General features: G+C 39.0%; 2 protein-coding genes across 2 annotated transcripts in view; both read right to left on the bottom strand.

Annotated features, from left to right (window-relative positions):
• atp9b (ATPase phospholipid transporting 9B) overlaps positions 1–14328 on the bottom strand; it is a 47599-nt gene extending 33271 nt beyond the window's left edge. Inside the window, exons 1-7 of the mRNA XM_063899429.1 lie at positions 14236–14328; positions 9306–9479; positions 6016–6166; positions 3872–3985; positions 3103–3211; positions 2425–2483; positions 1882–1933 (exon numbers count right to left, since the gene is read on the bottom strand). Of these exons, the coding sequence (XP_063755499.1) occupies positions 1882–1933; positions 2425–2483; positions 3103–3211; positions 3872–3985; positions 6016–6166; positions 9306–9479; positions 14236–14315 (739 nt within the window). The 5' untranslated portion in view covers positions 14316–14328. The remainder of the gene's footprint in view (positions 1–1881; positions 1934–2424; positions 2484–3102; positions 3212–3871; positions 3986–6015; positions 6167–9305; positions 9480–14235) is intronic.
• A 948-nt stretch (positions 14329–15276) lies between these two features.
• sall3b (spalt-like transcription factor 3b) lies at positions 15277–25171 on the bottom strand. Its single transcript, XM_063898567.1, has 4 exons — positions 24477–25171; positions 17511–20462; positions 17058–17401; positions 15277–16122 (listed from the first exon to the last, which is right to left on the bottom strand). Exons 1-4 carry the CDS (start codon positions 24553–24555, stop codon positions 15730–15732), a joined length of 3768 nt encoding a protein of 1255 aa, XP_063754637.1. The 5' UTR covers positions 24556–25171; the 3' UTR covers positions 15277–15729.
• Positions 25172–27582: the final 2411 nt, after the last annotated feature.

Genomic DNA, 27582 nt, shown 5'->3' with positions numbered 1-27582 from the left:
ATAGTGAGGAAACACATGCAATTATGAAACAGACTTAACTATGCGAGAGCGGCATTTGGCTAACTTTCTAATCCCTGAACATCAACAAGCGCTCCGGTCCCGGTTTTACAAAGTAAAATAAACTGACATCCTTATTGGCAATTGACATCAAAATACTTTTAAATGTATTTTAAGGTGAAACAAATAGGAATACATAATATTTTAGGATAACATTATACTGTGAAGGAGCCATTCAGCTTACTAGGTACTTGTTTTGATACATTTAGCTGATAATACTTCTGTACTTCTACTTAAGTAACATTTTTATTCAGGACTTTTATTTGTAATGGAGTATTTTTAGATACTAGTTATTTTAATTTTTTTATACTTTCACTTAAGTAAAGAGTACTTTTCTATCTCTTTGCAGAGTAAGGGTAAATGCTAAAACAAAGCCTTTTTATAGCTGAAGAAGTGCAAAGTCATTAAGCTGTTAACTGACCTGGTAATGCCAGTTAGTAAACGATCTAAAGATGACTAAAAATAGCTGACTATAAGCTAATGGTGGTACCAGAGCAAGTACCAAAAGCAGCAAATCCCTTTAGGGTGTTACATTGGTAATGACTGCAAACACATAATTAATCAAAATTATTCAGCATATCATCTGGCTATTTTTATAGATTTGGTAAGAGGTTGTGCTTCTGAAGAGGTTCCATACAGCATACAATACTTGTGTCAAGTTCCAAGTAGGCTTGTAACTACATTTCTGAACATTTTCTAATAATAAAGAAAAGAAATCTAGTCAAATTGTTATTAAACATCTTGTTAGAAATGATATATTTAATATTTGAAACACATACGTAACTTGTTGAAATTTAACATGAATGATTACCAACTCCACCGTAATTGTGTTTTTAGTTCAAATGAATTGATATATTACAGTTGTACTAATATTTGAGCTGGTAATTACATGTATATCTGATTTTTATAATTGTTAGTGTGATATAGACTGTCATGTTTTTAGTGTCTGTTGGTAATGTGTGAGTCTTCCAAGGGACTGCAAATAGAAATGAACTAAGAACTAAATCTGGCAGAAATCATCTCTTCCTTTTTGGAGATGCTGAGTTATGCTTGGTCCTTGTTAAGTAAAAACATCTTCTTATTTGTGATAAACTATCATATATCTATCACCAACTGCATGGTACATCGCAGCCTGTAGCAGATTCAGAGTGTGGCTGCTATGGACACCGCAGGGTCCGATAAACGTTGAGCAGTCGTGACCTGTATTGATCTGAGGTAATATTACATATGAAACTGATGGATGAGAGCAACTATTTGACAGGGGGGGGCGGGTAAAGGGCAGCTATAAACCATCCCTGGGGGGATCACTATGATGGAGAACATTAAGGAGGAGGATTCATGCTTTGCTGCACTGGCACTAAAGCATCACTCACGTGGGTGTGTGTACAAGCATACGAAATATAAAGATGTGTTTATGTAAGAGTGTGTGTTTGTGTGTGTTTGCTAAAGGCATAAAGACATCAACAACTCCCTGCCAAGCATATTGGCACATCAAAGATTGATGGAAATGATGTCCTCAGAACATTTCCTGCCGATGCCCCTCAGGAGGGAGCGGGGATCTGACGCAGCTTATTGATTGATTGGAATTCGCATCATCACTCACTGGAAGAATGTGACATAAATCATATGAATCACAAGCTGCCTTGGAGACCATGTCAAAGGACTGGTGGTATGAGGATCAGTCACATTCTCATCCAAATGATCTTGAGATGCTTTCTTCTGTCTGTTAATTGTATATTTGTGTTCAATTGATTTCGATGATTTTAGAATGTTAGTTGATTTAAACACTGTAATTAATGTCTTCCTTCAGCCCGTTACACTCACCGTTTTTCTCCGATGTTCTCAGGAATATCATGTCTGCAGGAATCCTTTGGTTCTACAAAAAGAAAGATACAAAGGTTTTAAATCGTGGAGTGTTACTGAGCGCTATGGCAGAATCTTCCTGAATAATTAAACAAGGACGGAGGGTGACACGCAGTAATGGAAATGTTACTTTCTAGAAGCAGCTGGATTTCATGTTGGCTGAAACTAAAGATCACGTGCTTAACAAGTGGATGGGAGTTTTAAATAGTACCGAAAGCACATTGCAAGTTTCATATCATAATGAAACACAAATCAAACCAACACCGTGCCTTAAACTCAGTGAAGTTACTCTATATACTTTAAAGAGGCCCTAGTATACTCTTTGGGGATTCCCTTTTCTGTAGTGGGTTGTGTTTTTGTGCATGTAAATGGTCTGTAACGGCTAAAACCAGAGCTCAGTCTGCTCTGATTGGTTAGCTGGCCGGCTCTGTGAGGATTGGTCAACCATGAAGGGCCCCTTTAAAATCATTGCAGAGGTATCTAGAGGAAACACTAAAGATTTACCTTTTCAACGATGATCATGTCCCCAACTTGTATGTCTGAGCTCTTCACTTGAATTTTACCTAAGAAAAAATACCAATTAAAGGAAAAAACACACAAAAATTAAACCTTTCATTTTTAAGACACTGTGAGTATTTAAATAGCTCTGAAATAAACTAAAAGTATTGATTTCAGGCCCTTTAAAATGAATCTGGCTCTTAAAACCACAACCCACTTTTTACTTTTCCCGTCTCACTTTCTAACAGATTGGTTACCTCCTGCAGGATAATGTAATACCCCTCTGTTTGCATCTCTGGTCAGAGGCATAGACAAAAACAATGGCACATGGGGTCACTCTCAATTATACTGCCTCAATATCCCCCACAACCCTTCTTCTTCTGACTGCGTACATGCACACGAGCACAGGGAGAGTGTGAGAGCTGCAGCCTCAGGTCACAGATAGCACACAGGGGGATTTCACCACACGTTCAACAAAGGGACAGATCTTAGATCATACGGTCTTGAGAAAGTGAGAGAAGGAAAAATCAATGCAATTACAGCGAGAGGAATGACTTCTGTTACAAGTGTAGATCCCGTGGAGTGCCGTCTCTTTAATTGCACGGGGAGAGAATATCCGTTATCATAATGTCAGCAAACAGTTACAGTCTGGAGGAAGAGAGTGGATGGATTTCTCTCGCTAACCTCGCACTGTGAGCTTGCTGTACAGTTGAGAGTTCATCTCTTTGTCCCGTCGGTAGCGCCGTACTTCGTCCACAGCCTCGCGCACCATAGTCACGGTTAACACAAAACCCTGACACACAGAAGTTAGGACAAAACACATTAAAGTCAGCAAGATCATTCAGAAAGCTACGTTAATATTAAAGCTCATGAACGTGAGTTATAAAGCTGACCTTTACACACAACAACGGCTCCTTCCTAACTTTATTAACCAACTGAGAACAGCCTCAACTTGGAAATCAGTCAGTTGATTTTTTTTTTAACTGTCTCAATGGGAAAAACAGATGTTTATAAAGTATTGTACGTATATATTCATCTCCAGGTTGATTCTGTATCAAAGTGTCAAAACGTTTTGTTAGAATAGGCAACTAAAAGTATTGTCTATCATCAAATCAATAGAAAATTCACCAATTCTCAAATAAACTAATCATTTTAAAATTCAATTATTTGCACCAAAGATTACACAAAGTACTTCACAATAAAATAAAAATGCTTAACAAATACCACCCGACAGAGCAACTCATGACTTTGTCTTTCATAAAAATACTGAAAACCAACATAACAGAAAATACAAAGGACTAAATACGATTCAATTTAAAGGCAAACTAATAAGGCAGGTCTTGGGTAGGCCCGTAAAAGTAAACACTCTTCAATTAGCTTCTAGCTTTTTAGAAAGACACCAACATATTTTTCATACAAATCAATTAAAGAGATAAAACTGAAGTGCATTTACCAGTGGTGCCCAGTACGTGTACAGGTATCCAATTTTCAGGGATGGCACAAACTGGGAGCAGGCCACCACCAGGAAGTAGAGATTGAGGAAGAACTTGAACTGCTGGTAGAGAACCTGAGAGGAGAGCAGAGGAGAGGATTCAGAGAGGTGAGGGAACATGTCAGCGAGACGGGTCAGAGACAATGACAGCTGCCAGAGAAGACAAAGAGGATGCAGCAGCAACGGACGGGTTCCTGTAGCAGTTCCAAAAGAGAACCAGATACATGTTAACGCTGCTGACTTTACATTAACCTAATGGAAACGGACACTTCAGAACTTCTGTTACACATGGCATCCAGGGTGAGGATTCCCCTGGCATGGTACCTTTGTGAAAGCAGTAGTGTGCAGTGCTTAGGTACAATTTTCAGGTACTTGTATTTTACATTAAGTACTACTTTTACTAAATATTAAGCCAATATTGCAATTTGTGAACCATTTATCTGAAAGCTTAAATCAATAGTTTCTTATGAATTATGAGATAATCATTGACATATACAGTACTTAAAGGTTAAAATAACCAGCAGCAGTATACAAAGTAATAGAAGTAAGCTCCACATTTAAAAGTTGTAATGAACCAAGCACCCAGGAAGTGTGCTGGGCGCTAAGGCAAATTTTAGTAGAGGCCAAACAGTGGTACTAAAACTACCGTGTCAGTCGGTGATGTCATTGCCAAAAATACCGTTTTCCCATAGACTTACAAGTGGAAAGAGAAAACTGTAAATCAGCGTATGATATTTGTTTAGATTACCAATAGCACTTACATAAATCATTTGTTTTTAAAAGTTGTGGGGACTTAAGTAAAACTGAACTGCACACACTCGATGTGACCAAGACCCCTGATAATCCCAAATGTTTGATTATCTACAGTCGCTCGCCTTTTTGGCTTCATGCGCCACATAGCAGCTTTTATAGGAATGAGCAGTGCCCCGCCCCCGAATGCTGCTACTTAGTTCCATGGATATGTATTCTTTTGATTTTCTATATTAACGTGTGCTTGCCTTTCTATTTAATATGTTACTGTTTACCTTTTGTCTGCGTCTATTGCTCCAACATTGTACATTTCCCCGCTGCAGGAAGAGTAAAGGACTTCTGATTTTAAATCTGAAAAAAATAATAAGCATCATCCATTGATTGTATTTATATTGAACTGAAATTTGCTTTGACACTACAACAATGCTTTTACTTTTGGAATTGAAGTGTATTTTCATGCCAATACTCTTTGTACTTTTACTCTTTAAAAAAAAAAAAATGTATTTGACTTTTACTTTAAAATGTCTAGCTGCTACTTTTACGTAAGTATAATATCTGAGTACTCTTTCCTCCTCTGGTATTATGTCTGTTGCCTAGGCTTTGCAGAACGAACACAGAGCACAACACAAACAGGACGGATCACCACAATAATGGATAAAGAAGGAACTTTCTTAAATCACACGGAGCAAAGTGCCACCTGTGACTTAGCGAGGGCTCTTTGCTAATGGGCCATCCATCAACAGGGATCTCTTAGTATCCTATTCATCTAAGGTCAAATTTTGAATAATGTTTGCAATAATGAGAGTCCTGCGCCTCGTCGCAGATTATCAGAGATCGGGATCAATGTGCGGCTCTCAACGGTTAATGAACCCCGTGACCTTTAGGGAAAAATGCACACTGCTAAACTCAATTTGTGTGTATTTAATAATTCATCGCGGAGGGACAAAACAGAGCCGTTGTGTTCGCCAGCCACGAGAATATCTGCGTCTCTAACAGACAGTTGACATTTTATTGCCAGGGCCAAAGGCGGTCCTCTTAATCATGGAACCATTTGGTTTTTAATAAGTAAGTCTGATGGATCTCTTATGTCCCCTACAGTGTAAACCCTCGCCTTAATGACAGAACAGTTAACAATTAGACCCAGTGCATGCTGCTGGTCTTTTCATAATACACATATTTCAACTGGAAGGACGCACTGGCCAGTCTGGACTATAAAAGGCTATAATAGTGGGATCATTGACTTTAAAAAGAGCCATAACTTCTAACTTTGTACCAAAGATCAGAGCATGAAATATGAATTCTGCTACATATGACCCACTGGACAATGGTTTGTTGTTCTCTGGAATCAAACGTACCCCAGGCACGAAGGTGAAGATGTTGTACTTCTGGTTTTTAATGCCGTTTTTGGGGTACTTCTCTTCACATTTCTCCGGGCAGCCGAGCCAAACGGTCCTGGCCTTCAGCTCCTTCCTCCTCCGACACACACGGGCCAGGCAGTCACAGCAGCTGAGAGGAAAAAGAGAAACATGTTATCCAGTGTTCACACCCCACCAGACACATGCTGCTCAATGGAAAGGGCTGCAACTAACAATCAACAGCATTACAACATCAGCAATTCATCCTCTGATTATTTTTGGGTCTATAATCAGTCCAGGAATTGTTATAAATGTCTGTGGTGACATATTTTGAATGACCAACAGTCAAAACTCTAAGGGATGTAATAAACAAACACATAACATAAAGTCAAGCAGCAGATTCTAACTGTTACGAAAATGTAACCAATCAAAGTACTGCTTAATTTACAGACTCTAAATCATAAATATAGTTTAGTTTCTGACTGATGCCTTAGAATTATGGGTTTGATTGAGTAATTTATGTAGCTGTAGGCAACGGCTGATTTTGAGCTCTAAAAATATGCAAGAATGATTGAGGCCAGAAGAAGACCAATGACACATTAGGGACCTAATGCAAAAATATAATTTAGTTGAAAGATTTTTTTTTTTTTTTTAATAAAAAGAGTAAGCTGACACCTTCTTCATTTTTAACAGCTTTCACAACAAATATCTCATTGTTTTCATGTTTTTGATAAAAAGAGAAATTCCCTTAAAACGTCTAAAAAAAGATTAAAGGTCACACAAAAACATGTTGTCAACTGTTCAGCAGGGAGGATTTGAAGATTTTAATGAATCAGATCTTAAAGACTTATTTTGACACAATTTAATTTACCCTTTGCCAACACCATTTAAATTATCTGAAATGTTAGTACACAGGGGTTTTTCGCAAAAATACAGTATGAGGGCGCTTACAACACTTGCGGTCAAAAGTATGGCAAAAAAAAATGCATTAACAGCGAAGCGGAAAATAATATTTACTTCCTCTAAAGACAAAAAGAAACAATGTAATTCAGAGATCACAGTTTCAGAGTAAGACTGCTGCCTGCCACTCGTCCCCCGGCAGACCAACCGGACATCCATCCCATATTTATTCTCTGGAAAATAAAAGCTGGCTCTAACATCTGACGCTCTATTTGACAGTGGTATATTCCCAGGAGGAATTGTGGAGAAGTTGTAAACACTATAGGAGTCAGGCACTGAATATCAGAACAATCTCAAGAACCATTCATTATGTTTGTGTTTATCATTAGCCTCATGTTGACTCTCCCCAACATGCAATACCCCGCCACATGTTCCTGTATCAAAGTTCTGAGAAGAGATTAGATTGATGGATTGTGACATTTACTTTTGAAAAAGTATTTGACTTTCTATCAACCTGCTAATGACTACATTGGAGCTTATCTAGCATATCTGATATCAAACGCAAACAGAGGTGTAGAGCGGGGGTAAATTACAATGAGAGTGCTGGCACCTGGGGGGGAAAGATGGGAGAGTGTGTGTGTATACCGTCATGCTGATCGACTTGGCTTTTCCACTTTTTAAGCAAGTTGGCAAAACATGAAACTAAATAAATCAACTTTGGTAAAAAGTCCTGTTTGTATTGGCGTCACTGCTCTCTGTCTCTGTGCACCCCCGGTCCGGTTTCATAAGAGCCATTATTTGAGCAAATGAATGCTATTCAAACGATATGCCATTTGAACAGTCGGGGCTTATTCAGCGTGAATTATTTGAGTTTTATAATCCCACACTAAGCACACATAAAATTACTGGAAAGCATCAAACTGGTCAGCTGTGAAAAATCCGATTTGTTCATTAGTGGGGGGGGGGGAGGGAGGGGGTGGATCAATATGCAACTGGAGATGCATCGCTAACAACACACAGAGTATTCCATGGAACTCCTTCATTAGTAAATGTTTCTTTATGGGCACTGAACAAACATTTGTGTATAAATGTTTCACGTTATTGCATGAACAAGCATTTCAAAAAAAAGAAGAGCATCTTTAGAGGGCAAAACCTGTCAAATTAATCATTAGCTGGATAAACCACAGCGCTGTGTTTGACCTGAAAATCTTTTTTGGACTGATGGTGCGCATCGAGGAACTCGACCAAAAAACATGCCCTTATCCTCTCTTTGCACTTCATGCACAGCTACTGGTGCGTTCGAAATCCACACTGAGCATCAGCAGCGCACTCGCTAACATTACACTCTGCATTGTGTGTATAATGTGAAAAAACAGAACGATAACTTTTATAGTGGGTAAAAGGTCCGGATGGAAGGACAATAACTCCTGCTGTGAGTTTGTATTGCAGAACAGGAATTTATTTAGGTTTGAACGCAATAAACAGGTAGTTATATATACATAGTTCAAATGAATTACTATTCAAACCCGTTTATAAGTCAACAGTGTCACCTTTTTTGGTATTTTATTATATGCTGTTACTTATATTCGTTATTCTTATTATCCTTTTTTCCTGTACAATCTAATTCCTGTTGCTGCTTAACACCTGCATTTTCCTGCAGGGTTCAAAAACGACGTAATAAGCCTGACCATACAACCTGGACCGTGATTCGCCTGAATTTTACATTAAAATGTATATACCCTGTCATTCAAATGCTATAGTGTAAAAAGAGATAATATATAATATTAGAGCTTCCACCCAGGAAATAGGTGTTAGGAGGTTAATACATGATGCAGAGGCAAAAAGCAGAAACTTTCTGGATTAAATTATAGTTTTACTTTGGAAACCTGTTCAACAAGGAGTTGGACTTAACTTCACTTTCCAACTAAAATCCTGCATTAGAGTGAAGTGGAAAATAATAGTGTCTTAAAGCTGCTGAGTCATATATTGCACCTCAAACAACAAATAAATCCAGAGTTACGGTTTCTTTACTTCCTCTACAGAAAAAAGGAGAGTGAAAGAAACAATGTGATTCAGTCCACCGGCAGACCCACCATCCATCCCCTATTTATTCTCCGTAAAAACAAATCTGCCGTCTGACATGACATTTGACACACCATTTTTGACGAACAGAAATATTGGATTCTGGCATCACTTAAGCATTTTACGGGAAGAATCAGCATTTTTGTATGAGGGCGCACGCTGGCAGTTACAGGGCGCAGCGCTCCTGTTACCCGGTTTAGACAAAACCCTGAACTTGAGCAAGGGAAGAACGTTGAGCTACATGAGATCCGTGCATCATGATTAAGTAAAAGCTTTAAAAAATAATAATGCAAAAGGTGTAGAAATACCTGCCACACAGGACCTTCCACCCCCCCAGCAGGAACCAGCCGAGGCCCCTCTGTCTGTGGCTGACTCGGGCCCGGGGCAGCGTCTGGTAGTCGCTCTCGTCATTCTCAAAGCCTTCCTCCGACATCATCAAAGGCATCTCGTCCAGGTTAGAGGGCTCATCTTCCAGGGAGTATCTGCCAGGACAGGGGACAGTCAAAGCGACATACTTTTATAAATGAGGAATGATAAAATGTTGTGTTAAAGGTGCAAAAGCACACAATGTTCAAGCCTGAAATGTAAGATGTCAAAATATAAACTTTAGGTGAAGGAAAATAAATCCAAATATCTAACTCTGGAATATTTTAAACGAAACATACACCATAACATTTTAATGATGTGCACTGCCCCTGGCAAATTAATCAAAGCAGGCAACACACAGTACATACCTTTTTATATTAAAGTATGGGTTGAAACCAACTTTTATTGCACGGGTCAGAAATGTCTTCTTTCCTTGTCTTTGTTTCTGTAAAAATGTAACGATAAGCCTGCTTTCCCAACTAAATTGAAACAAGAGCATTTGTGTGTCCGCTACATTGTTTATTTGACTTTTCCCCCCCTTTTCTTTGAATAGGTACATATTCTGAAGAACTTAGTTGAATGACAAGGTGGCGCTGTTGGTTGGGTGAGCAGCATGCGTGTTGGTTATACGTGCTGGTGGTATGGAAGCACCAGATGTGCAAAGTCTGAAGAAAAGGCAAGATTAAAATCTATTTAGCATAGTGCCTCAGTTCCTCCATCACTAAGTACTGTTGAGCGTTTCTCCTGTTCACGTTATAGAGACACACTGGTGGGTCTGGAGAAGCGCAGAATGACTTATTTATGAGCTATAGAATCAAGGCAGCCTGTAGCTAAACAGAAAATAAAATATAAAAACTACTGGCTAAGTCGCCGTAAACATAAAGTATTACATACTGAGAACGCATACATAGTTTATACATTCACTGTAGTAATATAAATCAAAAGACTATGCAAAACACATGAATATATAAATATATAAAGTAAAATACACATTTAACTAGAACACTTATTGCTTACCATTTACAAATGTTAGGAATGGATCCTGTGTTATGTTTTCTTCATTTTTTTCTTTAAATACTGCTTCCCATGTTTTAGCATGGATGTGCACTTATTCATTTGTGCTTGCATTATTTTTTATATCCACACGTGCAATTTTGTCTTTTATCCGCTCTTTACGTTTGCTGTTGTAACTTTGTAAATGTCCCCACTGTGGGAGGAGAAAGGATTTCTGATTTTGATGCTGGAAAGGTTTAGCTATAGGTTTACATTGAGGTAAATAAAAGGTAACATTTACAGTTCTCTCTTGAAAAATCAGCTAAATGAGACACATGCTGTAGACATGGGAAGTGCTGGATGCCACAGGGGAGATCAGGTTTACTATTACAGGATATACTCTCTTGGCTAAAATGAAGTCAAGGCCAGTGCCCATTCTGCTGGCCCGTAGCTGAGCATAAACTATTGTTTACCTGCTTTTTTTAAACAAATGAGAATACAACAAGTTATGCTATATATAGTGTCAATTTATATGGTGTAATCCCACACCTGGTTTTGATAGGATAATAACGAGACTGCTGTTAAAGCTAAATAAAACTGATCAGACACAACTACTTTTTTTAGATAGTACAATATTCATTCATATCTGAAATAAATTGACCTTCAGAAGCAAGTCTAGCTACTCTAGCTTCTCTCTACAATGCCTGTTTGCCATCATTTCCAGTAACTGCTTGTTAAATTAAAAACCTACTTTAACATAGAGTATAAAACCATGGGCTTGTGGGGTTTCCTAATTATATCCCTTTTCTTTTTCTCTTGAAAAGCAGAGTGTGAGCATCTTACAAGGTGTTAACTGCAGGTGTTGCTGAATATCAGAATATTTGCTGGCAGATGCTTTCCTATTTTGTGCACACAGGGTGTGAGTATGAGGAAAACTGAGGACTGATTATTATTATTTATGGAACAACAGCTGTGTAGAGTCATAGGCTTGAGACTTAAGTTAAGCTGAATTAAGATTTGAATTACATTATATGCATGTTAAATGCCATTTGAAAATGCTTTAAAGGAAAACACAATACAAACAGAAGATATTTGTGGGTGTATGCATACCTATTTGGGTAAATGCTCGAAGAAAATCTAATATAGAATATAATAGCATGAAATGCCAATCTACTGTACACAAATCCCTGTCTTGTACCTACAAAATACATGATGTAAACAAGCATAACACTACCATCAGCAGCATTAGGAGCCTAACATCAACCATCCACACTGATATGGCCCTCCAGAGCTAAACAGCACAGCCTGCTACAACATGACTTCCTGTTTCACCTGAGAGCTCCTGTACGTTCAATTTAAGACCCAGAGATAATGATAGCCTCGTAATTAAGATCGGTTCAGCCCTAAAGAACGTCTCCATCTTTGTCATAGCCAGAGTGGATTGTGACAGCAAGGCTTCAAACACTGGTTTGTGAATTCCCAGTTCTTTTTTTCCCCCTAAATACATTTCAGTATCTAAATCATGTGATAAACCCTAAATTATGTTACAAGCTTAACCCCAATCAAACCAAACCCTCATGAACTCAACTGCAGCTATCTCAGAAAACTTGCACCACTCACCGTGTAGTGCTACAACAGATTAACGCTGTCCACATTTTAACTAAAGTGTATACTTGATCCTATGGAGAAACAATTACAAATCGCTTGAAATTTAAAGTTGAAGTAAAACTCATCTTCAATCAATGGCAACGGTAAAAAAATTGCTGTTTTGTGTCGCAAATATTTGAAGGTAATAAACAGATGGCAAAAATAGATGATAGATGATAAAACTTGCTTTTTAAAAAGGGGAAAGTCAAACACTGAGTCTCGCTGTGGGAGGTATTTGCTGGTAATGACAGGATCATGTGATTTACCTTCTGACACACTTTGGTGAAATGTGGATATGAAGGTCTTGTTTGCATAACCCTTGCTGATCTAATTTTACGAGATAACCCAATGAGGAAGCAGAGTTCAACACATGTGACAGTCAATGATTTTCATAGCCTTGGAGTTCATAAGCAGTGAATAACAAGATGTAAATGATTGAAATGCATCTATAACTGAATCATAGTTTTGCTTTGAATCCTTCATTAACTGATGGACCTCAAGTAGGGAAACTAGCTTTATTCTAACTCTTGATTCTACTAGTCTACAAATACGAAGTACTGGATGTCGAGTGTTAACTATTGTTGTCAACACGTAAAAAGTAACGTATTCAATGGGGATTGGAAAGATAATGAGCAGCATAAGAGAATAACATGTCTAAAGATAGGAACAAAACTGTAATTGTGGTCAAAGGTTAACTGAAAAGCCTGCAAAGAAAAGCAAAGATCTATTTAATGCCTTAATATTAGTTGCAACAAGTGGGACGTTTTTCAAAATGCATGGACTGTAGACTAAAGGGATTATAAAAATGATACATTGAAAAGGTAGGTAGGTGTGAGGTAGTGTGTGTTGGATTTGGTTTCAAAACCTGTCAATCATTTCTTGAGGCGTTGACCTCAGCAGCATTAGCACTTGAGGCTACCACCAACTTCTCACCACTGTTTTGTTTACGAACGGTTGGGACCTTCCAACAGGAAACAATAACAGCTAAAGTGTTTGTATGGTTTATAACTTCCACTTCTGATTGCAAAACTTTTTATCTAATGGAAGCGTGGGGTGGTTTTTGAAAGGTTTTATGACTCTCCAGTGAAGCACAAGCAATATAGACAACAATATTAAAATACTTTTATTGGTTTATAAAGCTCTTAGTGGTCTTGGGCCTAGCTATTTATATGATTCGCTTTTAACCTATGAGCCATTTAAAACCCTTAGGTCATCTGGCACTGGCCTTTTAATCATAAACAAAGTGAAAACAAAGACAGTGAGGCTTCTTTTTGTATTCCTTTTTATAATTCTTATACTGGATTAAACCTGGGAAGGATGTGATAGTTTTGTTTTTATTTTTCGTTAAATGTATATGTGTTCAGTTTGTGAAGAAATTTGAGTTACATTTGTGTATGGAAAGTGATATATAAATAAAGTTGGAGTTGATTTGAGCAATTGCTTTCCGTTACAATACAAAAGCTTAAATAATGTGGCTATACCAGCTTCAGGACCCACTGCTCTGTATGTCTCCGACCCAACACAGGCCACACAAATTCCCAAAATAACTGTCACATGAATCTAATTACTGAGAGCAAGAGGAAGGAATACAGAGAGGATGAGGTGTCCTTTAAAAGCTGAAATAGGAGATATTAGAAAACATCAAAACAAATGGTGCTAGATACACTAGTGATGGGCTACATTACTCATATCAACGTATACAATGTAAACACTACTACTAAACCTACTATCTAGTCTAAAAGTACCTGATAATGCGACTAGTTCCCTTCATTTCCATTTCTGAATCTAAGGGCTTGTCCTGTCTGAAAAATAAACATGCTAGTGAATGATGACGTAAGTATGCAATATATTATTATAACATGTGACGAACTTAACACCCAGGAGCTATCATGTGACTTTAAATCAAATGCCAGCAGGGTAATAAGCACTGCAGTGGTAAACATATGTCACTAAGAGGTTATAGAGTTTGAGGTATTGGGCAAATAAAGGTACACTAAAATTAGAAGGGTTTGTAATTTTATGAAAACTGGTGAGAGCTCACAAAGCAGCTGTCAAAGGAGAAAATGCGAGAAGCTGTCAGAAGCAGAGCTAGCACACAAGCTAACAGCTACAACCAGAACACAAACACACAGCCGGGGAGCTACTGAGGCACACAAAATGTAAACGTTTTGGATAAACTACTGCGTTTTAAGTATGCAACAGAAGAAAATATGTCAGGTGGCTCCTCCATACCTTGAAAGTCTGGCTGAGTTGTAATACGGGATCCTCTTCGAGCTCTTCCGTAGTGGATTTAGCGGGATGCTGTCAGCCATCTTGGCTGGGCAGTACACATCCTGCAGTCACGTAAAAAAAAAACGTTTAGGATTTGTGCTGCGTTTACTTACTATCCAGACATGTCGTAACTATGAACCTCCCGTTATGGATTACTGCATTTTAGGTTAGACAACACAAAAGGTGTGTTTTTCAGTTATTCTATCACCGTAGCACAACATAATCCTGACCTTTGGTTACGAATTTCTGAACTATTTTCAAAAAGTGGTTCTGTTTGAATGTTACAATGTGGAGAGTCAAAATTCCCGAGAGTCCGCGAATGCAGCTTTATATTCCTTTGAAAACGAATTTAGAGCCATGATACGGTTGAAAGCTCCGCAATAGCTAATAAGAAATTACATTTCCGTTTGGACTGATTCTTTTATGTAGTCCTTTAGTTAGAATAGTTAAACCTCAATAGTTAAAATTACACTTTCAAATGTGCCCCAGAGAAATGATGGAGTAGCCTGTAAACTCTTGCAGTGTAGATTAAGAAGAGCGTTGATATCATACAGTTTGGAGAAAAGATAAATAAAAAAGGAAAAACACAACACTTCCACAAAACTGATTTATGCTTGAAAACTGATTGCATCAAAAATAAATTAGCTTATTAATATTGTGATTATTATTATTATTATTAGATCATCATCTATTGTGTTCATTTAGTGTAGCTTGAGATGGGTTCAGTTATTCTGATGGCTTGCAAAGAGAACAGAAAAGACAAACAATATACAGAAACCACATGTTAACAGATGGATTTTGTTTTATAACTTACGTCTGCTTGATCCTGCTTGTTTGTGGGAACTTCACTTATATAATGCATAAAGTAAAAGTAATGGAGATGAAGATTACTGAAATAAAATGAAAGAACTCAGTTTAACTTTTTATTACAATAATTTAGCTTGTGTTGTTCTGATCTGTAAAATAACATTGAAAGTGTTTAACCAGAGTGATGGAGTGAATTGACCATACAGACTGTTTGTTCTACTTTTTATTCGGGTCCAAATGTTGTTTAAGAATGACAATTCCTCACCATAACATTGACAACTCTTAACTGTGGGTATAAGCATGTGTTGTGCTTTGCACGGGCTAGCAGCACTGGGCAGCTGTCCGGAGGAGATAACGCACTTCTCTTTGCATTATTGATTTGAACATACAGTATGTTCCCTTATTCAGCACCATAGGAATTCACAGGTACAAGATAAACAACTTTTTTAATGTATTGGAAAAAGAAAACATTCACAAATGACGGCAAAGTAAAATAGCAAAATGTGAATACCCTACTATTCTCTGTCAATTGATAAAAAGTTCATTTTTTTAAGTCTATATATAATACATACGAACAACAAGATGTTTTACAAATATTTTAATGTCCATAATAGATTGCATAAGTATTAAGTCTCCATTCATTGTTTTTCAATTGATACCAATTTCTTTGCTGTCATCAATCAGCATAGAAAAATGCCTATTATTCCCCAGGTCCATGCCTGTCTTGGTCAGACTGTTTATTGGACTTCCTGCGGTGCTCACTCTGTCCATGCCTGCAGTCAGAGGGTGCAGCTGAGACATGCCTCTGTTCTGAATCACTGAGATCTCGTTGTTCTTCGTGGCCAGGCTGTTGGCGATCGCTGTAGCATATCGGTTCCAAAATCCAGGATCTACATTCATGGCTCGAGCTGCCAGGTCCTTCTGAAACATCTCTCCAAACTTTGCGGCTTCTCCGCTCAGCAGGGCCATGGGGTTTTCCACGGAGAGACGCCGGCCTCTCCTGGCTGGTGCGTTGTTCCACATGTGAGTTCCCATATGAACCTGAAAATCACATGTGAGAAATTATATTTGATGGATGCTTTTATTTCCCAGTAAAAACATGAAACAATGAAAAAGTTTCAGATATAGGTTTTATTTGATCTCATCTGTGTTTACCAAATCCGACAGAAGCGTAATTCCACCAGTTTTAGTTTATACAAAATTGCTAAATATTTGTTTAACTTGAATGTTAAGATTTTATGCTATTCTTTAGAGAAATTATTTTAGGTTTTTACTTTAGACCTAACAACACATTGTAATGCATATTTAAAGTTCTGTGACATTTTATGACAAAAAGATATCACTATTCCATGGAGAAATGTATCTGCAAACTAATCAATAATGTAAATGCCAGCCCTTTACTGATTTCTTTTCAGAAGTGACTTGACTTGAATTGCTATAAACATGCTTTTTGGCTTATGGGGAAGAATATACTTTGAAACAATATCATAGGACACATGTGGCACCTAATTATTAACAGGGCAGTCATAATTCCTACAGAATTTCATGTGGCTAAATGTTAACATTTTTTGTTGTGCTTTTCTTACATTAGTTCAAATTCATGCCTATGAGAATAAATATGTTGTAATTAAGTGAGAATGTGTGCACTTTTATAAAAGGGGGAATGTTCTGTCTTTAACTGGCTTACTTTCTCTTTTTGTTTGAACACACATCATGAGTCAATGATTAGTTTATCTAAAATAACAGGGAGGTCATGTTGTTGCTATGTATGCTGCCTTGCATTAAAAAAGACCCACTTACGATGTGATTACAAAAATATAATTTCAAAAATTGATTGACCAGTCATTTGTTTATGTTTACTGTTGTTGTTGAGAACCATTCGTCCTATATTTCATAAAAGACAGATTATTACCACTAAATATACCAACACAGCTAACAGCTTGACAGCACAACAAAGGAAAACCTCCTTTATCTACCTTCAGATTGCCTTTCGTGGTGAACGCTCTGCCGCATATGGAGCAGACAAAGGGTTTCTCTCCAGTGTGTGTGCGCTCGTGGATCTGCAGGGCGCTGGCAGAAGAGAAGTTCTTCCCACAGACGTTGCAGTTGTGCTGCTTCGGTGTCCGACGGGGAGCCGCGGGGCCGAGCAAAGAGGTCATTCCTGGGCTTCCAACTGAAGCGTAAGCTGGGGGGATGTGGACGCTAAACGGTGGGAGCTGCCTTTCAGACAAATTGTTCGGTTGACTATGACCGTTCACCTCGGTTTTTATCAGGCCTGACAATGTGCTGGCAACCAGGGTGGGAATGCTTTGACCTGCAGCTGAAATTAAAGTGCAAAAGTGATCGATCAATTAATCATCTTCCAAAGAAAAACACACATTTATCTTTAGAAGGCTAGGACAATTTGAATTTCAACATTGCATGATTACCTCTTTCTCGGCTCAGTTGGAAGGACATACTATAAGGAGTCTCCTCTTTCACACACAGCTTGCTGGCTGGTATTCCTCGCGGTTCTTGGACCACTGCAGCTGCTGATGCCGAGGTAGGAGAATCAGGTTGCTCTCTCTTTACTGAGGCTGCCAAAGACTCGTGGGATTCTGGCCTGTTGTTGTTCACTGCAGGTGATTTGATCGTATTGCCTTCTAAGTTGCTTTGAATCGGAGACCCTGATACACGAGGCGAACAGGAAGATTCAGAAACATTTGGGCTGTTAATTCCGCAGTTCTCCAAGCCTTGCTCAGACAAAGACCTTTTAAAATTAGGTTGGCTAGTGTCATTAAAACCATTTGTTATAGATGTAATACCAAAGGAGTGGTTGAGGCTCCAAGTAGAGTCAATCATCCTCATTTGGTTCTCCAGTGCGGCTATACTTGAAACAATGGTGGACTTAGACGGTGAATAACATTCAGAGATTAAGGGTTTGGATGGAATTACAACTTCCTCAATACTCTGTACCTCCTCGTCTTCTTCCTCATTATCATCCTCCATTGAAATATCATCAAAGAGGTCATTGTCATTGCTGCTGACACTTTCAAAGTTCCTCTCGTTGAAGGACATATCGCTGTCCATCTCCTGAAGCCCCTCCATTAGCGTGGAGTCTGGAATCTGTCCGACCATGTGCATGCGGATGTGCTGCTGAAGGACAACAGCATTGGTGAACTTCTTCTGGCAGATGGGACACGAGTGCAGCACCTGGACAGGAGGGTTTTCTCTGTGAACGCCAATGTGAGTCTTCAGGTTGCCTTTGGTGGTGAAAGCCCTGCCACACACTTTACATTTGAAGGGTCTCTCCCCGGTGTGTATGCGGTAGTGCATCTTGAGCGCACTCTGACAGCTGAGGACGCGGTGACATAGGACACACTGGTTGGTGTCTGTTATCTTCTTGTCGATGTTCTCCACCAGCTGCTGAAGCTTTGAGGTTTCAGATGTGTGCATAGAGTCCAGGAAACCCCCACCTGGGTATTTTGTTTCATCCGAGTTGGACGATAGAGGTGGGGACTCGGAGATGGGGGATGCTGAGGTGATGGGTTCAGGCGTGGTGGCCAATGATGGGATAGTAGTGCTGGTTGCTTCTGTTATAGGGTTGCCTTTCAATATCAGGGAGCAGTTCTGGGGCAGGTGTATCCCCTCGGTTTTTAGTATATCGGACACTTCTGTCTCACGCTTAGACTCTGAAACAGGAGAGAAATGAGCCTCAATGCCTCTGTGGTTAGATGACAAAGATACACATTCACCAAGAGCTGGCTGGAAGGGTGATTTAACAGATGGTGTTACACTTACAGGGTCATTCGAGCCTCCGATACTGGTAATAGCGGAGGGAAGCGGAAGACCCATAGTGGCTGGCAGAGTTGCTACAACAGGTTTGTTCTCCAGCCATGAGGAAACTGGCTTTTCTGGGGGGAAGGACATTCCGTAGGGAATCCCAGAATTTGTTGGCACATTGTCTAGATATTCTGGCACGGGGTAGGGGTTCATCTGAACATGAGGGTACTTCTCTTTATGCCTCTGGAAGTGCACCTTTAAATTCCCTTTCGTGGAGAAGCGATTGCCGCAGATGTTGCATTTGAAGGGCCGCTCTCCTGTATGGGAGCGCAGGTGGATCTGCAGAGCGCTGTCACTGCCAAACACTTTGGCACAGAACCTGCATTTATGCTTGAAGAAGGGCTCCTCTGGGCTGGGCTTGGTTTCGAACAAGGGCCCGTTAGGTGGTTTCCCTTTCCCGTGCTTCATGAGGGCTGCGAGAGGGTTAAGTGCATTAGCTGTGGCGGCGATGCTAGCCAACGGATTGGGGAAAATTACGCTGCTGGGGGGGCTCTGAGGTAGAAATGGTAGGGTGGAGGGTGAGCTGAGGAGGCTGCTCTGTCCCAGGGGGAGCGGGCTGGAGGAGCTCAGTGTCTGAGTGCAGCTTATGCCGCTGCTTTGTGAGCCCATGTAAGGAGGCAGCAGCGTGGACATGTTGCTGCAGCTGGTTACAGATGGGGTTGCATTTTCTGAAGATGTTGAGGTACATGTCACATTTCTGAAGGTGGACTGCCCATATAGAGTTTGTGAGGGGAGACTGTGTGACTTCTCAAGCACAGAAGACAAAGAAACAGAAGCCTGTCCGTTGAAGGTTGAGGGCATGGTTCCTGATAGAGGCAGGATGGGAGGAGGGTTGGTGCCTTGAGAAGGGAAAGGGATAGGTGCCAGAGACACAGATCTGAAGACTGGCTTTAGTGCCCCCTGTGTTGGTTGTCTGTTCATGATGGCTACCTGGCTGCAGATCTGCTCAATAAGCTGCAGCTGGTGGACCTGTTGTTGCTGAAGGGCCAGCAGGTGCTCCAGGATCACAGGAATGGCCGCTGAAGCCTTCCCTCCAGTCCCCACGCTGCTGATACCCTGGGAGAACTGAGCAACAGCCACCCTGGTGCTGTGGAGGATCTCCAGCGTCACGTTTGTACTCGGCACACCGTGACTGTCAGCAGCTGACATCGTGGGGGACTCAGCGGAATCTGGAGGATGAGGGCTGGATGTTTGTTTGTCGTGCAGGTGATGCTCAAGCTCCATGGCTTCATCTCGCTCCATGCCTTCTTCGAAATTGTCCATGCTATCGTTGTCGTTCACCAACGTCTCCCCCAGCTCACAGCTAGATTCTGCAGCTGACAAGTCACTGGATGCTACGCTAGGAACTGGAGAGGGTCCAACAGGTGATTCATCAGGAACTGGCATCCTGTTATTGTCCTTCACTATCAGCACCAAGGGAACCTCAGTGCAGACTTTCCGATGTTCACTCAGTTCAGTCCAGGAGAAGAACTCCGCACAGCAACATTCACAGATGTGTGTTTCCTCCCTGCTGTGGCAGCCTCCATTGGTATCCTCTCTGTATAGGCCCTCCACCATGTCTGAAACATGAAAACAAACAGATTAGGAATGCATAATTGATCACTTATCGTCCTGATATGTCACCAGAGGGACACATTTTCCTCTATCATGCTGTAATTATTCCCCACACACAGAGCAGTGAGTCCATCTTTCTTAAGTTGTTGTGGACAAGGATTGTTCAAAACCACTGAACATGAAAATTAAAAAAAAGATCTCAGTGTCCAAAACTAACAATTCATGTTGGTTTTAACATGGGTTTTTATAAAATGTTGCAAAACACATGTAGAAACAGATCATTAAATGTAGAAGAAAACCTGTCATAATTCTTTATTTCACCCAAAACAAATGTATTATAATCATATTTTTAAGATTGTGGTACAGTGTGGAAATGTGTTTTTCTAACTATAAAACTACCTAGGGAAAATAAATGGGAATCCATTTAACAGCAAATATTAGACACTTTCTTTCTGTTTTTATATCTCAAATTAGACTATATGTACAGTAATATAAAATATTCCTATTTATATACATTTTCACTGCAGCATTTTTTTATGATACCACTTTGAGTCCTAGAATTCAACAGGGTCCATAATAAACATCTCTTTAAAGTGTTGACAGAGGTTTTAAACTGTCACCCCCTGTTTGCAGATGTTAATAATCTTCCCCAAAAATCAATAAAGCTCAATGAAGTTATCTGACCTCTCCATTGTGCATTCAGACCGATAATGAAATCTCATACACTATATTGATTTTCCTGTGCATTCATACATTTAAGTAGTATCTCATCTTTAAGCACAACGACTGTGCACTTTCTACTTTTGTCCAGAAGCTGAAATGTGTTTATAGTTGTTAAACCAGATTAAAAACCTAAAATTATGTCAGATTGGATGATTTCAGCTTACAATTTAAGGTAAATTTGCTTTATGCAAAACATCACAGCTTTTCAAAGCAGTTTGAAACATAAGTTATAAATAGATTAAGATTGAGCATGGTCAGGCCCTTCAATGTTTTTTTATTTACAGAAAAACACATTTGGAAAATTCAATTTTTCCATAAATCAAGCCCATGGATTTAATGTTTAAATTGCAATATTCAATCACTCTTTCTTTCTTTTTCACACTTACTATCAACTTATTTCATTTATTGTACATCAGTACATTGCTGAATAACACATTTTGGTTTCCCGTCATTTTAAAGTGACTTTTTGACATCACATTTTCCGCCCCTCCTCTGACAGTAGCCCATAAGTGACGTAGTTTGAGAAAAGATTTTACATTTTATTATCACTGTTGCGTCTGTTCAGGCTTTGCCCCATTAAAGAACAGACACCATTACCAGATGGAGGATTTGGGGAAATCAATAGTAAATTATTTTTACATACACTCGGGCTGCGCTACACCAAATTAAGAATCACAATTTAAAAATCACCAAAGAAAGAAGATGGATGTTATTTCATAAAAGAATGTCGAAAAGATTTAGAGTTGCAATGTGAAAATAAGAACGCATTTTATGAAAAATAGAAACATGCAACAAAATCATGAATAAGGAAATCTAGTGAGTGTGTGCGTGTGTGCGTGTGTGTGTGTGTGTGTGTGTGTGTGTGTGTGTGTGTGTGTGTGTGTGTGCATGGCCAACATATGTGCTGCACTTTTGCTCTTAAACGCAGTACATGTGGACAATTTAACGTGCCTGTCTTTGTGTTAAATTAACCATGAATGTGTTTATGTTTTTGTGTGTGTGTGTGTGTGTGTGTGTGTGTGTGTGTGTGTGTGTGTGTGTGTGTGCTACCAGACTGTACATGCACGCAGTTTGTGTGAATGTGTTTTACTATCCGTGTAGTTTGTGTGTATGTGTGCTCACCACCTGAGAGGATGAGTATCAGTGTTCTCAAGCTATAACTCCAACTGAGACATCTGTTGTATTTACAATTATAGCAGAACACTCAACAAATCTCATGCAAACACACTGATAAATGTCTGTTTTAAATACTAATATGGTTTTAATTCAATTATAGGCTTAAGCCTTTGACTGTGTCACATCTGTGTCATAAAGAAATATTTTAAATCTTTTTTTTGTGTGTAAAAAAAAGAAGAGTGTGACCACAGCTGAGTGGGTAAAATGTATTTGAAAGTGAAGAGGTAAATAATCAGAGTGGCTGGCTCTCCATGTGGGTGGTCTGAAGATCACCAAGGCGATTCAGCAAACACAGGAGCGAAAACACTTTCCTTGTGGATTTTGAGATTTTTTTCACTTCCAGCAAAAACAAAGAAAAGATCACTTTTGATTTAGAGTCTAAATATAATAACACTGATAGACATGTCTTTTTTAAATGTCACCCATTGCTCAATCCGTTATGTTAGGAGCAGAAAACAGATTTATGAGTGTTTCTCGCTGTGTGGTTTGGCCCGAAAAAGGGTCTGCAGCTGCAAAGCAAACAAGACTGGGGCCAGCGTAATGCCTCCCTGCCTCTGTGTGACCCGCGGCTGCAGAGGTCACTGCTTCACATGTACTAATTGTATTATGATGCAGACGTGGAGCACTTGCCCCTCGCAGGGTGAGGCTGACAAAGGTTAAATCAGCAGGCTCAATCAAAGCCCCTCTCCGAGTGGCCGAGCCCCCCCGCCTGGCTGCAGGGCTGTGGGGGGAACTCGAGCACACCGACACCTTCTCACACACACTAATAATAATTAATAAATCATTGACGAACATGAGACTACAACTGAGGGGACGATGATTTGAATTAATGTGCAGGCCTTTTGCTTTTCAGATTTATGTCTTTATTGCTAATAAAGTCGACAGTGAATAAATACTTGAATCAATTGACTCATACAAGATTATATTCATTCAGATTAATTTATGAACTGGGCCAAAGGCCAAATTTAATTTAAAATTCAGTATTTTTGGGGGATAAACACATATCCAATACACTGAAGGTTCATGTATGTTATAATAACAGTACTGATGAAAAGCGTTAAAACGTTCAAATAACATCCAGCTTTCCTGCAAGTATGAGGATAGAATGTAATTGTTTAATTGAAACAATAAATTATTAAAATGTTGTTAGTGTTCCATACCATAGGCTGGCAATAGGATAGAGAAGTGAGTTCTCGTTACAATGTGTACAGGGCTGATGATTTTAACAATCCCTTATTTTACACTCCTGGCGAAACTAGAATGTTTTATAGGACATGATGATATTCATTCGATATTTAGTTTTTTAAAGATAATTATAGGGAAAATATCTATATTTTTTAAATTAAGTATGACTTTAAAACCAATAGGTCCGGAATGTACGTAAAATACACTTTTTTATCTTTAAAGTATTATCATTAAGGCCACAATTTCATTTTTGTTTATTTTTCTTATGATGTATGAGGTAAATGTTTCTCATTCCAAAGTTTTAATAGTTGTTAAGAAGGCCTCAAGCCAAAAATTGAAACATATTACTTTTTTTGTTATATTAATGGTTTTATTCAGTTTTTGGATGAATTACAGTAGTTCACAACAGGCCTTTCCCATGTATCTGCTAAAATGGATAAACTTACATTAAATAACATATGAAAATAGCTTCATTCATGGGAGGTTTGATCGTCTTTTACTGTTTGCAGAATAACGTTAATGTAATAACTTTATACTGTGTCGACATTATATTTATTCTCCAAATAAATACATGTAGAACAGTTTTTTGTTTAAACACTAAAAACCAATTTAACTGTCCAACATTTAATTCCCTTCCTGTAACCGATTCATAAACCTTTCGACACTTTTTGAATCTAGCAGACTTCAGAAATTCAGAGTGTGAAAACTAAATTATGCTGAAATTTGAAACGTTGCCAGGAACTAATTTAAATTACTTAATTTAGTTTGCTAAATAGAGTTTGTCCAACATTTTAGGTATTAATAGGGCCACAATCATTCTTAATCTTAAAACTTTTCTTTGCAATAACAACCTTTAAATTAAGCTCTTCAAATACTTATTGTTTTTTTATCCCAGCAACTGCAGTAAACACAGTAAAAGTGATTTGTACACGTACCGGTTGTGCAAAGCAGTGCGCTCCTCGCCTCTCCCTGAGCCTGGAGCTGCTGCGGCTTGGCTTGCTTGCGGCGGGACATGTTGAGTTCTCTCTGCGCCTCACTGTCTCCTTCCCCCGGCTCATCTACGAGCAGCGAGTGGGACCCTTCAGCCGGAGCGGGGCCGCTGGAATAAACGAACTGTTCCTGCTGCTGCTGCTGCTGCTGATGCCCGTGTGCAGATTGCGCATGTCACTGTGATGGTGATGGAGGAAGGATAGCGCTTTTACGACTCCTGCTGCCCTTCGGAGGGTGATTGGCTGCAGTCCAGCCAACTCACGCAATATATGGAAATGAGGGATGGGGGTAAATAATAATTAGTTTACTTCCTGTCCGGTGATGCTTTCACGCACAACTCTCCAAGGAACTCCAACATGGTTTAGTCCGAAGTGTGAGTGGCTCGTGCGTTGAGTAGCAGAACTGGGTTTAACTTTGTTGTCAAATGCTGCATCCTGGTGTCCGTGTGGGTTTAAGAATGCCTTTCTTTGGGAGCTTTTTGACGAGTTTGCGTCAAAAGAGACAATCCAGTTTAAGTTGATTTTCCAGATGAATGGATGGATCCTCTGGACAGTTATCCTTCCACAGGAGGAAGCGCTTTATGTCTCCAAAGAGTGCGTAAAGTCCTCAAGAAAAGCCTTGGAAAAGTAGTTTGAGCGCAAAAATGATTAAATAAGGGCAAACACCTCACTCAGCTGGCAGATAGGTCCTGTCTCAAGCCGGTGTGTGTCGGAAGTGAGGCTCCCTGGTTTGTCCGAGGCACCCGCGCTCTCCTTGTTGCCTCCGCCTCCGGTCCATCATTAGATGCCCCTCAGCCGCCTGCGATAGGCTGCTGCCAGGATACCGCAGGAGGTGTTGGAGCCCGTGCTTCATTTGTTACGACCTCCCACAATTTGGCGCAATAAAAGAGCGAAAAATGTCTCCAAGTTGTTAAAGAATTCTTCCTTCAGAGGTGGAAAAAGTAATCAGATCTTTTATTTAGGTAAAAGTACAAGTACCAGAGGGTAGGAATACTCTGTTATAAGAAAAAGTCCTGAACTAAAAATGTTACTCGAGTAAAAGCAGAAAAGTATTACCATCAAAATATAGGCTACTTAAAGTACCAAAAGTAAAAGTAGTCATTCTGCAGAGTAGTCCATTTCAGAATAATATATAAGATATGTTTTGATTATAACTATTGATGCATTAAAGTGTTATCAGAGCTGGTAAAGGTGCAGCTAGTTTTAATGACGTTGTATACTGCAGGGTAACTTTACTCCATGTGGAACTAAAATCTTATTTAAGGGTAGATTATATTTCACATCATTAATCAAAATTTGTTACTACATAAATGTAGTGGAGTAAAACTACACGATTTACCTCTGAATTGTAGTGGAGTAGAAGTAGAAGTCACAACATTTAAATGCTCAAGTAAAGTACAAGTACCTAAAGATGTTACTTAAAGTACAGTACTTGAGTAGTTACTTACACCACTGTCTTCCTTTGAGTGATGATCAGCAGTGATGGAAGAAGTTTTCAGATGTGTTATTAGTAAAATAACTTATACATTATTGTCAAAATACTTCAATACAAAAAAGTCCTTACTTAAGTAAAAGTACAAAAGTATTCTCAGCAAATTATTACTTAAAGTATAAAAACTAAAAGTAACCATTGTGCAGAAAAAATGGCCTTTATGTGTGTATTTAATTATATTAACATGTGATATTGCTAGATAATATTGTTGCATCAAGAAGCATTTTACTGTTGTAGTTCTGATTGACTTTGTGTCTAATATTTAAATAATTCGACAGCTAAATAAATGCAGTGAATAACTGTTTTTTTCCTAACGTACAAGTATCTAAAAATAAGTAGTACTTGAGTAAATGTCTTAATTACTTTACACCACCATGATCAGGGATGTGAGGACGGTAAACTCATCATCAATTATTTAAGGTTTTGTGGTTGTTTAACATTTGAACACCACATAGTGAAGTAACTAAAAGATCACAATGGTAATTAAAGCCAAATATCACTATGAATAAAATCTGTTATTGTTTGATCCTCCTCTTCCAAACTGTAGCTATTTCAAAGCTGAGTGAAGAAGCATACTTCAGTAAAGCTGTAATCCCCTTCCACCATGGCATTGTCCCACAACTTGTAATTATGTGGTATTAAAAGATGCAGCTGGGGGAGGACAGAATCAGCTGTTGATAATTGCAAGTACTACACAACAGCCCGGTATTGATCGGCATGTCTCCCGTTCCCCTGCTATGGAGAGATAAGGAGGCTCCCGCTCCTGCCAGAATATCATTTCTTCTGACCTATCAGGTTTCTACAGACTTATGATGAATAGCCAGAGTGGACGCAGAGGGCTTATCTGGGAAACTCAACCCTCCTTGATTCGATATCGATTCCTTGTAACCAGCAGCAGCACACAAAATCAAACTAGCTACTACTTGACCATGATCTCTTCCAGATTCTAACTTGGCCTACACTAACGCAGACTGCACTCACACTGAAGCACCACTCAAGTGTAATTATTGTGTAGAGGAACATGTATCAATATGTTCATTGTTTGGTATTATAAGACACACGTTTTGAGTTTAAGTGTTGCAGGAAGTGAATGAACACATCAAATTACACCACATACAGACATAATACTAGAACAAAAACAGCAATGGGTTATTCACAGTAACCTGATAAACATGTACCAGCACTGTGAAGCATAAACTGTTGAACTGTAGTCAACATGTGCCAGAGAAGTGTTGGTTCAACTCTTTATTATGAGGAAGCAGTTGCATTAGATCACCATATAAGCAGGGTCATACAGAGGGATTTATGGAAATACTGACATCATGAATCTTGTTTCTACGTTTTTTTTTATTTGGGTGTCTTTTTCTCATTGTTTATTTTCTATGGTTTTGTGGGGCAAATGACTAACCAGTACTCAATCTGAAAAAAGGATTACATGTCCCAGTTTAAGGTTTATGTACAGATTGGATATTATACATTGTTCATTTTTTCTATAACTTGAATAAGTTAACATTGTTTGTAACTTGTGAACTTCCCCATTTTAAATGAATGCCATTGGAC

Source organism: Eleginops maclovinus, chromosome 13, assembly GCF_036324505.1.
Source record: "Eleginops maclovinus isolate JMC-PN-2008 ecotype Puerto Natales chromosome 13, JC_Emac_rtc_rv5, whole genome shotgun sequence".
Lineage (NCBI taxonomy): Eukaryota > Metazoa > Chordata > Actinopteri > Perciformes > Eleginopidae > Eleginops > Eleginops maclovinus.
Note: the sequence above shows the minus strand (reverse complement) of the source record. Positions and strands in the feature narration are given on the sequence as shown.